The sequence below is a fragment of the Geospiza fortis genome, unplaced genomic scaffold (assembly GCF_000277835.1).
Source record: "Geospiza fortis unplaced genomic scaffold, GeoFor_1.0 scaffold909, whole genome shotgun sequence".
NCBI classification, from domain to species: Eukaryota; Metazoa; Chordata; class Aves; order Passeriformes; family Thraupidae; genus Geospiza; species Geospiza fortis.
In genome coordinates, this window is record NW_005054520.1 from 605,080 (window position 1) to 619,988 (window position 14,909).

Genomic DNA, 14,909 nt, shown 5'->3' on the forward strand with positions numbered 1-14,909 from the left:
ACTCTTTCCAGGTTTACCAGAGGAAATTCCAAGAGCAGATTCCCACTCTGATGGTTCATCATGCTCCTCACAGAGGCACTCAAGGGTATTTCTTCAAAGCCCTTGCTGTGCAACACCCCAAAAAGCCTTTTGTGTCCATCTTATTCTCATGGCCCATCACCTACACCTAAAACTGTGTTATGTGTCTGCTCTTGTGTTGCACCTCCTGTGTGCCAGCAGGAAGACCTCAAACGGCCCCAAAACAGAAGTTAGGTAAAAGAGGGCACAAGTGAGGGCCCGAGGTAGAACTGGATTGTAAGCAGCAGCAACTCCTTGGTCCTGCTGCAGGGCCCCTTTTCTTGAAGCACTCTGCTTTCCTCACTGCCAAGGAATGAATCTGCCCAAAGGCACAGTGCAGAAGGATCAGGCCTGTAAACTGGTTTCACTTTTATTATTTGCTCCTAATCTCCGGTCAGTTCCCACGCAGTTTCTGAAGTATCGATCACCCCACAGCAAAAGCTTCCAATGAACAATGGATCTGTGGTTAATGAGTCCCAGGAACTCCTCTCACCTCGCTCAAGCCCCTGGGGTGAGAAAGTTAAGTGCTCCTCTGCAAGCTCAAGTGACTGCTCACCATTTCCTTAATATTCCATCTCTTTGTGTTTTGCAGTTTGCCTTGTGCTGAGCTAATGTTTATTTTTCCAGAGAGCAGTTATTGTGGTAAACTGATATCACGCCAGCAGTGTGGGAAATAAGACTTCATCTCCTGCACTTCAACACTTCATCCAGGAAGGTAAAGAGAGCTAACCTAAGAACCTTCTTTGTCTTTCACAAGGATGATACCTTGTTGCTAGTGCAGTGGGTGGCTTTCACTCCTTGATGCTTACTGGGTCTCTCTCACCAGTGATTTTCCATTATTTAAATTGTGTATTTTTTTCTGATGGAGAAGATATTGCATTCCCCTCATGTCAGCGTGGAAACCCCTTGGGCACATCAGCATGTGCTGCTGTTGTCTAGGTATTGAGACAGCAAGACCTCTAGGAATATGATTCTTTCCTGTTTGTTCGCTTTAATCATGCCCTTGAGCGTGTTTTACTTTACCCACATAGGTAATATGAGAGAAAATAATGGGACTTGTGAGCTGAGAATGGACTAGGCCCCATTTGTGTGTTTGTAGACCTCTGCTATTCAAAACTGTGGAAGAAAAAAAATGTCCTTTTACTTTTGCAGTTGTGGAGAGCAGATGATTCTTTATGGAAAATACAACTCTCTAAGAATGTTTTCTATCCTAATCTTGCTGATTAATCTTTCTTCTTCTAAACTTTTAATCTTGCTTAAGGAATAAATGTGTGATATTGTGTTAGAAAAGCCAATCAACTGCTCAGGCTCTAGCTGGGAAGCAATGTGAGTTCCCTTTTGTACAAGCTCCTCTCAAATGTGATTGTTTCCCCAGTGTCGAATTCCATGGATTTTAGCAGCTGAATGGGTACAAAATTTGACATGGTCAGAAACGTGTGCTTATAAAAACTTATTACCGTTGAATAGCCAGTGCATTCTTGGTGCACTCATGCGCTAAGTGCCCTTGCAGAGGCCCGGCTGGCAGCACCTCTGGGCCTCATTAGCACACACACGCACCCATCCCGGGCTCGCTCAAACGCCGGCCCGCCTGTTCCCATGTGCCGCGGGCAGGGGACGCGTGAAGCTGCGCGCAGCCGGCGCCCCCGGGCAGCAGAGCTGTCCTCAGCTAACCCCGGGGCTGGCCCGGGCAGGACACAGCCACCGCGGCTCCTCGGCCGAGGCAGCTCCCGGAGGCGAGAGCTCACGTGCTGGGAATTACAGCCGGAGCAACGCTGAGCTGAGAACAAGGGTGGGCACGGACACCAAGTCTCTGACCTTCCAGCTGACATTGCTGCTGGAGAGTTCTGCTGGGCACCAGCACACAGGTAGTTGCCATCTTCACAGCATGCTCCACCAGGCCAATAAAGCCCAGCAAGGAGTGGCAAGCTACAGGCACATTTGGATGCCTGGCTCACTGTAACCCAAACCCATGGCTCCCATGCAAATGGAGCCTATGGGGTATATCCATTTTACAATCACCTAGGGTTTGGGTTGGAAAGCACCATAAAGACCATGTAGTTTCACCCTCCTGCCATGGGCAGGGACACCTTGCACTATCCCAGGTTGCTCCAAGCCCTGTCCAGCCCAGCCTTAGACACTTGCAGGACGCACAAAGCCAGTGGCTCACGCTGCACACAAGTACCAGATTGGTGTGCATACATCAGCTTTAAGAAAAGCTGCCTCACCCTCACAAGCTGCTCTACTGCCAGGGCCTTACACTACCAAAACCTCTTTGCCTGGATTAGTGCTGTCCCTAGACTTAGAGACAAATCTCACAAGTTATTTGGAATAGTTGAAATAACAAGGTTTGGGCAGCCTGGGCTGTGTGGGGAGGTTAAGCACAGATGCTGAGCACGCAGTACCTCCTTCCTGGCCTTACCCAGTTCCACACAAGCTTCTGCTTAGAGCCGAGCTTTTTAGCTCAGGCAGAGGGAGCTCCAGTGCCCCTGACACACCTGGGCATGGTGGTCATTACAGGATGACTCTCCCTGCCTCTCTGCACTGCAGCATTCACAGGCAAAGGGCCACAATATCCCCTCCCAAAAGGTGGAAAAGCATCACGGGTGAGAGCTCTGGGTGAATAAATAAGAGCAGTTGCCAACAGGGAACTTGAGTGACAAAGCCAGATTTTTTATGTGTATTCAAACAAGAGCCAGGGAAACCTCTCTGGACACTGAGTGTTCCTGCAAATCCAGTTCTCATCTACTTTGCTTTAATGACTGCTCAACAACTTTTCTAATGCCTATGTGACTTGGGTGATTAAATCCAATTGGTGTCATGTTAATAGTGAAAACACTTCCCAACACACACTGATTCCAATAAGATATTCATTAAAAAGCAAACAGCCTGAAGGTCACTATTTTTAAAGCAAAAAGGTACAATTTTTCAATTTAAATTAGTGTGTCATTATTTGATTTGATTTTGGTAGCTGAAGCTATCTCTGGGAATTGTCAAAACTAAAAATGTACTTGAAACAAACCATCTGAAACAAGTGCAAATATTTTTTTAACATCCAGTGACCTGAAAATCCATTTTTCACTCAGCTCCAGTTATCAATAATAAGAAGGGAAAATATCTTTCTCCATTAGAAATATTACATGCACAGGAATAATATCCAGTGATATTATCACATCCATTCCTTTATGAAAATTCTGCCTCACTACCTAAGTTTTCCTAGGAGCTTAAGATATCCCTTGTACTATTAAGAAAAGATCTTAAAAGGGGGATTCTGGCAAGGTTCAGCTCCATTTCACCAGAAGACAAAAGGTCAAAATAAGCCCCAAAGATAATAAGGAGCGTCATTCATAGGTGGGATGAGAGCTAAATTACTCCACATTCAAGCAGAGCTTTAGTTTAAAAGACAAGAGTGAGGCACCCTTATTTAACTACAGTGATTCCAGTGGCAAGAACAAGGCTGCTTCCACATGCAGGTTAAATGCAGTAAGGGGTGTTGATCCCTAACAGGCATGGAAGCAGAAATAGCTTTTGAAACTTTTAGCTTTGACATTTTTAAAGTAGAATACTTCAGGTTTGGTTGTGGTGATCATTTTCATTTCAAAGTTCACCTGCATTTATCATACAGGGTCAAACAAAACTTGTCAGTTCAGCACCGGTCGCTCATTTTTTCTATTCTTTCCATCTTGCCATGATTTTGTTTCAGTGTCCACAAGAACTAGTCTTTTTATACAGGCCACCAAACCAAGAATATTACATAGTTCTATGTTCTTTAAGCTTTCCATGTATTAAAAATTAGTATTCATGCCATGGTCAATATGCTGTAAGTAAATAAAAACTGTAAATCCAAGTGAACAACCAAACTACTGACACTGCCTGATCCAAATGCACAAATCCAAATCTCCTACACTGCCTCCAAACCAGCAAAACACATATATCCAGATATTCAGAAAGAGAAAAGGAATTTCATAAGCCCCCAGGCCAAGAAAATTCCTCCTCTGTTCTCCTCCTGACGAGGATCCTTGGGTTTCCAGCATTTTTCTTGCTGGCCGCTGTGAGTTTTGGCAAGAGTAGTAATACCACTAAGAAGTTACAGACCCCCTGTTCCACTCCAAAACCAATTTAGCTAACTTAAACCAGCAGAAAAAAACCAAAACCCACATCTTCTTATCAGATGAAATTTCCATTAGTGCCTGAGGGACAGAGGAAATCAGAAAGCATACTACAACCCAGTAGGAAATATTTCTGACCATGATTAATGCTTCCTTTAGCAGTGCAACAGAATCTTTGCAGATCTTTAGGGATCCTTGGAAGAATTCCATTTACTACTCTCCAGGCCATATTTTGCTGTGAAAACCTTATTACACAACAGAAGCATTAACGGATTCAGAATAAAATAAGAAAAGATGTATTATCCTAAAGATTTGGAGAACAGGGAGAGAAGAAGTTAAGAAAGGCACACAGGGTTTTCCTTTCACTGCATGTGATTATGTTGTGATAATGCCTGCTACAGACCCGTCCATCACTCGTGGACTCAGGTCAGAGAAGCTCTCTGACCCGACCAGCTGGGTGACACAGGCCAAACAATGACAAATTCAGCTTCAGTTGCTCTTGCCAGAGGGATCTCAGGGTTGCCTGTTGAGCAGCTATGAGACAGCCACACTTTCTTTTTATCCATCTTGGTTTTTTCTTTCTCTTTCTTTTTGTCTTGGCTTGCGAATTTGCAGGGATAGCTACAGAGCTTGGAAAGGCCCAGTCTCTCATCTCGCCTTGCAGAAAGGTGTCTCTCTAACTTTGCCTTCCTTACCCAGCTCCCACATTCCCAACTTTTAGCACATAGAGAGGTAATTGCCTTGAGTTCCCTTGACAGGAAGTACTTTAAAGCCATCCTCTGGCACAATAATCTCACCTTGCAGATTTCTAGGTATTGCTGTGAAGCTGGTCAGTGACATCCCACAGGGATGCAGGGGGCCAACTCAGCTCCAATTGCCACTGGATTGATATGCTCCCTTCCAGTCATTGGGAAATGCCACGGCCACAGGCACAATGGAAGATAATGCTTTTGTTGGAAATGGCAGGATACTGCCCCCATTTTCAAATTACCCTAAAGAGAAGCAGACTCGCTCTGGAGTGCTGAAGAGTCAGCAACTAACCAAAGACATTTGACTGAAGATTGTGCTTGGTCCACAACTAGTCACCAAAAGTACAGGGGCAGACTACAACCCCCTGTGAATTACAAAGAGGGCTTAATGTGACTCAGGAAAAATCAAGATGATAATGCTGTTGTTGCCATGTGATTTATCCCGACCAGAATTTAGCTTGTGGCATCACATTTTTCCCCTAGTACAATATGCCACCCTGAGCTTCTGTAATATCTCATCACCAAAGGCAGGAGGTCTCAGAGAGCAGGGCTATCACACCCTCTCCCCACAAACCCTGAGGTGTCAGTGATTCAGCACTGACTCAGCGGGAGCAGGACCACAGACTGAGCCACTTTGTGTCATTTCTCTTTGCCTTGCAAACTCTCCCATCCAAGGAGGGACACAGTCCAACCTGTTAAGCTAATGAGAGCTGACAAGATCCCAACCTGAGAAGAATAAAACCTACAGAACAATAGATGCTCATCCTGGTTCTCTTCAGCTCCAAGCAGCACGGGAACGTTTCGTTTCAGCAGCTGATGAGAGACACAACAAGTCATAGAGACACTGAGTCACCCAAGCGTACTTCCTGTTTTTTCTGCTTACTCCTTCCTCCAAACCTCCAGCTTCTCTTGGTGTGTCCACAGCTCACTCTCCATCAGTCTCCATCAACAGTGATATAAACCAGAAAAAGCCCATGTCCCTGCTGGGCAGGGAAACCTCTAACTGCAGTTCATGATTAATGTCCAACACTTGGTTAAATAACAGCCAGTCTTAAGGAAAGCACAGAAAGTTGTGCCCAGACATTTTTTTGCATAGCACCAGTTTCTTAGAAATCTTGGATGTTCTCTCTACAGGTTTCTCAGCTCAGACCATACAAAGCACAGTCTCCCCATAGTCTGGCTGCCTTTCCACACTGGCTACAGGAAAAGAAAGACTGAAGCACCTGCAGTTCTTGTGCCTGGAGTTTACAGGGACTGGACTACATGGAAGGTAGAGCAATTTCTGGATGTACCCCTTAGTGAGCAGGTGAGGACACAGGTGCTGCTGGCAGGTCAATATGTTGCTACATTAGAGGCAGCTCAGAAAGAAGCACAAGAACTTCTGTTCCCAAAGTAGAAGGAACTGTTAATAAATTGGAAATCCAAAGTTTTTCCAGCTGTGGAAGTGTGTTGCTGAGAGTGGTTCCTGCAGAATGGCACAGAGGAGTGCGGGGACACCTGGGTCAAGCCCAACTGCCACTGACTAAAGCAGGAGGGAACAGGGTCTTGGGCTGGCAAAGAGGCTGCTCTGCACTTATGGGCAAGGAGAAGCAGGCAGTCCCTCCCCTCCCCTGTCTGTGGCTGTGTTTTTGGCCTAGCAAAAAGGCTAAGTTGCCCTTGATGAAGCTGTGATGGAAAACTAATCTTATCCAACAATAGCCCAGTGCTAAGAAACATCCATGGATCTGGGCAGGAGAGAAAGCAAGGACCTCTTCTAAGGGCATTTGTTTCTCCATCAGTCTTTTGTGGTGTCTCCCTCAGCCACCTCCTTCCCTGCTTGGTTATTCCAGCATTAGTTTGCATGGGCTGTTTGCAGAGACAGAACAACAACAGAGGTCTGCTTGGAAAGCCAGCAGAAACCTCTTAGCTTGAGACCACAAATGTGCAGAATCCCCAAAGAACAAAAATGTTTGAACTTGCCTCCCCAAAAGTGTTGTATTCATTGACTTGCAAGCAGGGGGAACAGCCATAGTAATTTAACCTAGGGAAGAGTGCCAACAACTTATTTAATTGCAGAGTTGGTGCCAACAACACCACAAAACAACTATTAATACAAGTCTGCAGTACAAGACTAATTCTGCTAACCTTTTGCTGTTGCCTTTTAGTCAGGTCAGCGGCTGCATCCCTTCTGTGCTGACACTATTCAACAAACACTGGCAACTGCTTTTAAGCAAACACCAAATGGAGCAGGGCAGGAGGGAGGGGAGAGGGACCATTGAGAAAATGAAGATTCCCCCCACGACCCCACCCCTCGCTGCCCAAATGTTTCACGTTTCTTTCTCTGTTTCAAGCCTCTCTCTTGAAATGTGTCTTGCCATGTATTTGCCCCTGGAAAACAGCCAGATCTTTGGTCTAGATTCCATCAGTTCATTTCCCAGTTTCTGTGAGACTGCATTTGAGAAATGTGGGTCTATCTCAGTCCACTGGCAAGAGTGGTCATCAATCAGTGTATGAAAACATGAGGTCTGACGCTGGGGACCAATCCACTTTTCTAAGCGCAGCGTTCCTTTAAAGAACACGTATTTTTACTGAAAAATTTTAAAAGAAAGCAATAATGGATCTGGCACTACTGCAAGTTTTCAAGGGCACGATTATTCCAGCAATTATGTGCCATCGTAAACATCTTAAAATCCAGTATTAAATGATGCATAAATCTGAAGCTACATCATCATCATTCTTGTATGAGGTAGTCAACTCACTGCTGCATTTGCAGACTCTTGCTTCACTCTTCACCCATCCCCACATTTGGGGTTTTATATTTACATCTCGTGACTGTATCACAACTGTAAATTCCAACCACCTGGAAGCAGATTTCTTTATTAACATCATTAAAGGGGTTGTAGCTTTTACCTTTACCCTGCTGCCACTACCATGATAGAGAAAATAAATACTGCCTACAAGCTCAACAGAAAATCAAGGTAAAAACTTCCATAGGGCTACAGTGAACGCTCCTTCTCAGGGGGTCAGCAGTTCTCTACAGGTATTGGGAAATTTTCAAACCGTGCTGATCCTACAAACCAATCCCCTGAAGACTTCGGCTCACAAATGGCACCCCTGCATGTCACGTTCAGCAAATGGCCCGCTCCCGAGAGCGGCTGTTAAGCCCCGGGATCTGTTGGATCTGTGCTGGCCGGGGTTGCAAAGGCCGGAGCGGCGGATGCGGCCGGGCCGGAGCTGCTGACGGCATCGCTGCAGAATGTGTGACTGAGCCCGCCGCAGCGCCCGGCCGCGGCGCTTGTCAGCCAAGCTCCTCATTCAGCCGGGCCTCGGAAAATCCCCATTCTTGGGGAGAATGGGCAATGGCTTTCAGGCTGCCAGATTATCTGGTGAGTCTGTGGGAACTGCAAAACACTGCACCTGCCTGAAAAATGGCACCAGCTCAGGACAAGACGTTTCCAGAGGGGAAAGTTAATATATGGGAGGAATGCACATAAATCCTGTTATTTCTTAATGGGATTTGGGAGCTTATTTCTCACCCTGTGCTTTGAAATGTATCCCACAGCCTATTCTATTAATGAATTTAAGCACAGTGATTTTCTTATCAACAGGAATCATTCTTCACTGGGGTTCGATTTTTTTTTGGTGGGATTTTTTAATGCAAGTGTGGAAAATTAATACTATGCTTGAATACCAGTTAGGATGTTAACAAGTTGTGTCCTGGATAAGCTGCTCTTGTTCTCCTCCTGTTGTTCTTTTCCTAATTTCAGTTGACCAAGAAACCTGGAATCATTTATTTGTTGGGGGTTTTTTATTATTTAGGCAGTGGTTGGCAAAAAATGGAAAGATGGGAACTCTATTTCCGGTTCAGCTGTGTGAATGAGTGGACACAAACTTTCTCGTACTTAAAACAAACAACATTTGGAAAGTTTTTTTCCACCTCTTGGGTGTACTCAGTTGGTGCTGATGGGTACCAACATCTTTCAGGGTTTCCTGGCACTGCCTTGGATGCTCTCTGCTGCCACTGGATGGGGATTCACTCCAGGCTTTGGAAGTACACAAATGACTTACAGAAATTTTCTGCCTTAGCAGTCTATCTTCAAAGGCCTCTGGACTTGTTCCTTTGACTACCAGTGTTTGTTGGAAAGCAAATTACAGCTCATCTCATTTTCACTTGCAAAGATCCCTCCCAATTCTGACTGGTTCAGAGAATATTCTGGGTTGGAAGGGACCCATAAAGATCATCAAGTCCAACCCCTGGCTCTGCACAAGATCACTCTAAGAATCCCACCATGTGCCTGAGAGCATTTTCCAAGCACTCCTTGTGCTCTGGCAGGCCCTGGGGAGCCTGTTCAGTGCCTGACCACCCTCTGGGTGAAGAACCTTTCCCTAATATTCAGCCAAACGCCTCCTGACACAGCTCCAGCTGCTCCCTGGGATCCTGTCACTGGTTGAATACTTCCTGTGCAATAAACCTATGCTGGATTCATGCTTCCCAATTTTGAGCTTCCTCAAAAGTTCCTGAAGGCAAACACCAATGAAATTTGAGATGAGATTAGCTCAGCTCCAGCTCTATTATCAATGATGGGTTTTCTTCCTATGCCTTGGGCTCCCAAGAACTGTGGTAAAGGCTGAAAGTAGTGGACCTTTTCACAAGCAAACATCTATTGTGTACAAACACCAATTTAAAGAGTGCATTCCCTGGGTCTCTTTTTGGATCAGCTTTTAAACCTCAACTCTGGCTGTATCTGCTACAGCCAAGGATATGTGGCATTTTTCTGTCTGATCTTTCACGCGAGCTAAAGCCAGGGCAGGATTCACAAAGGCTTCATTTCTTGACCCTAAGGAGTACATGTTATGTTTAATCACACAGGATTCCTCTCTGTCCTGAGAAGAAAATATTTCTTCCCTTACACCTTTCTGTGACTTTGAAGGACATGACACTCAGTAACTCCTGTGGCAGCCATGAGGGGTGGAGACCTGATCTTTCAGAGGATTTAGGGGATTTAGGCCAAAACTTCACAGCTTGGGCTGACCTCTGCTGAGGAGGAAACTCTAAAGTATGACTGGTCAACTGGACCCCAACATCTGGCAGACGCCATCCCTGCCCCTTCTCAGCACGGAGAAATCCTTTTTGTCATCATTTCCTTCCACAGGCACATTGATAACATGTTGTCTGTGCCCCGTGGGATTCACAGCTTGGGACAAGCAAGGTATTCCCTGTAGCCAGGCTCCCTGGGATGCATCACAGCACAGCTGGCACTGCCCCCTCAGCAGTCTGAAAGCTGCCCCTGACCCTGCTGGGGCAGCAGCAGTGCCCAGCAGGCCCTGCTCACGTCAGGCTCTGGGTTTGCCTGTGGCTGCTAATTCCGCGCTGTGGAAGTGAACAGAAGTCTTTTTGTGCTGGAGAATGCTCGGCAGCCTAATCGGGGGGCTGACAATAGAAGGCTTTTCATGCAGCAACTCCCTCACTTTAAGAAAAGGTAGGGATCCTGTCCCTTGTGCTGCCATCAGCAGTCTTTGGAGAGGCCCAAATGTGAGCCCTGGCAAACCAGGTAGAGGGGTGAGGCACTGCCTGCTGCTTCCTCACACAGTTACAGTGGCACCTGCCAGTCTGCGGCATCCACATTTCCTTGATTTCTGGGATCAGACATCTGCCTTGTGCACTGCCTGCAGCAGGAGCCAGATGTGCCAGCAGATGATTTTGCACCGTGGACCCCTCACCATCACCAGCCCACTTGCAGAATATTGGATGATAAAGGGTGAGAAGGGGTGGTTTTGTCAAAAATTAACAACACAGGCCTGAGCTATTCTTCAGCAGCAAGGAGAAAAACAAAGTCCATTTGACAGCAACGGGGGTGGAAATGTCCAAAGAAAAAAATACAATAAATTTTTAATAAATCACAGAAGGTGTCACTGTGCCTCTCGCTCAGTTTCATGTCCTAATGCCCAGGCCAACAAATCTCTCATGACTCTGCCAACTTCAGAGAAGCCTCCCTAACATGAGCATGGACCATGGGTTTTGTGCCTGCGGCCCTACAAAAAGGGTAACAGTTCCTAAACTGCCACTTGTCACACCAAGGGATGCAGGGAACAGTGCAAAGAAACTTTGCCTGTCAGTGCATAAGATAATTTAATTTTGTTTATGGGGACTCTGGGCATTCAAGAGGGGAAAGCTACAAGCTCCTGGTACCGGGAGAACACTGATTCCCAATGTTTGGATCAGACGGGGCTAAGTGCCTGTGGGCCAGCTGGGTACAGAATGGCCTTTTGAGTTTTGTTTTGTCAAGAATGGTGGAACAATTCCCACTGCATGTCACTAAGTGCTCTATGAGCTCCCTCAACCAAAAATACCAGAGAAGTAGCACAGGCAAGAGAGCCTTGTGAAGGCAGCTGGGTCCAGCTCCTGCAAGCACTGACTGCTGTTCGTTGCATCAGAGTTTGGATCAGGCTCCAGACAAGGTTTAAACACCTAACAAGAATTCCAGATTATTTCTCAGGCTCTGTCCCAAACTATTCCCATTATTATTAAACTTTTATTGCTTCCTACATCCCTGCTGAGAGGTAAACCTCAGAGTTTGTGTCATGTTTTTGGTATGAGGTCCCTGCAAACGACCTGCCCTTTTGAGTGAAGGGAACCCATGAACTCCAGCACAGCATGTGAAAAGTGTTCCCACACAGCCACCATCCCAGGGAGAAGGCTTTGGATGCTTTAATTCCTAGGCAAGAAAAACAACTCCTTTGTTAGCATTGTCAACACGGAGCTCAAAATAAAAGGGCATTTCAGAGGCCTACAACAGCCAGAACTGTTCCAAAGGTTTGTGTAGCGAGGAGAAACACGCCACAGAAATACCTCTCCTGGCTCCAAAATGGTTGAGACTGATTAACATTAATTACCTAAGGTTAAAAATTCTTAGAGAAAATTGAGAGGGAATGAAACCTTACCTTCTCTTACCAGTTTGCCTTTACTGCCTGTAACAGTCAGGGCTTTCATTTTTGTATTTTTGCAGCTAAGGGTGAGCCAAAAAAGTAATTTGGAAATAGAAATCTGGGTTTACTTCTGGGTATTATCATGATTTTGAGGCCACAGAATATTGGATTCTAATTAAACACTTGGTATCACTGTGGCATTTGTCATTGAAGTTCTATTTCCAGATGAAAAAAACGCTTGTTTAATGAAATTTCCACTGCAAGCAAATATCCTCAAATTGGGCCAAAATTACAGGGTTCTAAATTACTAAACAGGTATAACAAAAAATCAGAAATTCAGCTGTAGGACCCAAGGTCTAGAAACAGACGAGTGGAGGTCACTTCAGGGAATCTGACTTCTACTCATTTTGAAGCCTTAGTGACACATTGAGGACATGAGTTACTTTTTAAGCACCAATGTGTGTAAACACTGAAACCAAAACAAGCAAGTGTCCTTTTTTTAAAAAAGGGAAGTAATTTAAAACGTGAGAACCTTCTTGCCAAAGGACTATTTGTCCGCATGTCATTGACTGTATGTTTCATACCACACAATTAATATAAAAAGGAAAATACATGGTGTTAATTTGCCTCTTTCTGGCCACTGTCCCACTGCTACCCAGGGACATTCTGGTGTTCCTTTAGCTACTGAGTTTTGGACATTTCCTTGAGATGCAGCAGAAAAGGAACATGAAACTGCCTACCTTTTGCCATCCTTCCACTTCTTTCCTGCTGGTACAATAAAAACATGCTGGGAGGATTCCACAAAGCTTTATTCTGAGGCTTCTCTCACAGAAAAATTTAAGAATTTTTAAGAAGTACTTTGTTATTAGACACTGCTGCATGATTCTTTTTTTTTTCCCACAGTGTAAAGTGATTTGCTGCAAAAAAGCATTTGTAGTATTATCTGGAACTGTTGTTGGATCATTCCCACTGCCTGCATCCTTAATGGTCCTTTTCAACCTGAAACTTCTTATGATTCTCCAAGCACTCTTGTACAGAATTAAATCTGTAACATAATTCATCATTTCCCCACAGTTCCTCATTACTTCACAGTACACTCAGGCAAGGAACACTGAATTAACTAAATGAGTAATATGCAATTAATTCTGAAGAGCACATAGTGAATTGAAGCACCAGAGGAATTTCTCAGTTGAAACTCGAAACCAGGAAACAGGAGCTGCCTGCATTCCAGAAAGCAGAGCTTTCACATGCAGCCATTCTCCAGCTCTGCATCACCCATGCATGAGCAAAACACTGAAATGCTGACACTGTTAGCACAAACCAAGCAGGGACTACAAGGAGAAAAAAGGGAAAACCCCACCAAAAATAAAACCTAGCACATTTTTGCAGTGTTGTTTCAGGAAAGGCAGGCACAAGTCATACAGCTCCCAGTGGCACTATGCACACTCCAGGCATGTTTGACATTAAGGGGCCTGGTTGTTGTGGAAACCAAATCCCATAGATTAATTAATGTTCAGCAGCAGAGCCATCTCCCATCCTCTCTGTCTCCCTGCCCCCAATTAAAAAAAAATAAAAAGAAAAAAAGGAAAAAAGGGGGGAGTGCAATTTTTACATCACAGAGGAATGTCAGAGCAAAAAGAAAGTCTTTCCTCACAACTGCAGAACACTGCCAGGAACAGTGAACAGCCTGTGTTAGTCCCAAGAGTTTATAAAAGAAAAATTAAAACACCATTTCAGTGAGGCTGGCTTTTGTGTCTGTGGCTATGCCAAACTGCCTCCAAGAAGGTCATGCAAGAAAGATGATTGTGTGACATTTCTAAAATTCCTTTATGTTGAAAAGACTTTAATAGGAGCCCCCTTTTTTTGTTTTCAACATGTAAATGTAGTAATCACAACTAATTTATGTCAGTGACTGACAGTCTTCATGTGAATGTGTTTGCACAGGGAATTGCAACGGGATTTGAAAATGCAAAGGATTTGAACAACATTGATTTTGAGTATCAGCATTTTCTTGTATCTGCTGCTGGTTGTGATCCATTGAATTCCCCACATACATCCCAGTTTGCAGGAGGGAGTAAGATTGGACAAAAGTCCATTTGTGCACTGGTAGTTTAACATACACACTACAAACACAGAATGCACCAGATTGATGACACAGGACACATATGGTTAGGACCCACTAGAGATGAAATTTCAGAATTACCTATATCCTATTTTCAGAACAGTTTTACGGCCATCGGTGAAACATATTTTAGATATTCAAAGATTTAAGGTGATGCTTTTGAAAATCCGTGGTCTTCAGCACCAGTTCTGATGAGAAAAAGGAATTCCTTCTCCCATTTTTCCCCCTCAAAATATCCTTGAGAGCTATGCTACTAGTTGCCTATTGAGAATATCCAATCATTAAGTAATAAACATCTTGAAGGCGCACCATACTTAACAGATATTTACTAAGTAGGGTGAACAAACCACTTACCAAGCAGGTGCAAGTATTTACTGCACTGTTTCACACACACTCCTAATTAGCCCACATTCCACCGTGTGACTGAAGGCACTCACTGTGTTTTACCTCAGGAGTGGTGGCGATGGATTACTGATCGGGCTCAGATATGGCACGGCTTCATGACACAAGATCACTTCACGAGAGTCCCCTACGCCCTCCCATTGATGGCAGTGAAATAAATACAGCCACTTCCTGTGGGACAAAACCTGCACTTGGGTAGTTAAACAATGCCAAGAGCTCTCCTGTGTTTCTCAAATATGCAGCTCCTGAGCAAAGCTGCTGACTCAAACAGGCGCTCAGCACTTAAAACCCAACCAAACACAAGGTCAGTTATAACATTTCAGTGTTACTTCCACAACTCTTGCCCTGAGTCGGGCACTACACCCACCTTTCTTGCATAGCATAGAAAATGAGAACAAGTACCTTTGAGATGATTAATGGCTCTCCATGCTCCAGCCCGCCCTTCAGCGTGAATCCCCATGGAGCACCTCCGTGCAGCAGTGCCTCCAGGTAGATGTATCTTCCCTTGTGGGTGATGCTGCACTCTGAAGGGGATATGCTGGTGTTAATGTTGTCTAACATCCTCAT

General features: G+C 44.8%; 1 protein-coding gene across 1 annotated transcript in view; it reads right to left on the bottom strand.

Moving 5' to 3' along the window:
• The window catches only part of SHROOM3 (shroom family member 3), a 109,663-nt gene extending 94,754 nt beyond the window's left edge, over positions 1-14,909 (bottom strand). The window contains 1 exon segment of the mRNA XM_031063648.1: positions 14,745-14,909. Within this exon segment, the coding sequence (XP_030919508.1) occupies positions 14,745-14,909 (165 nt within the window).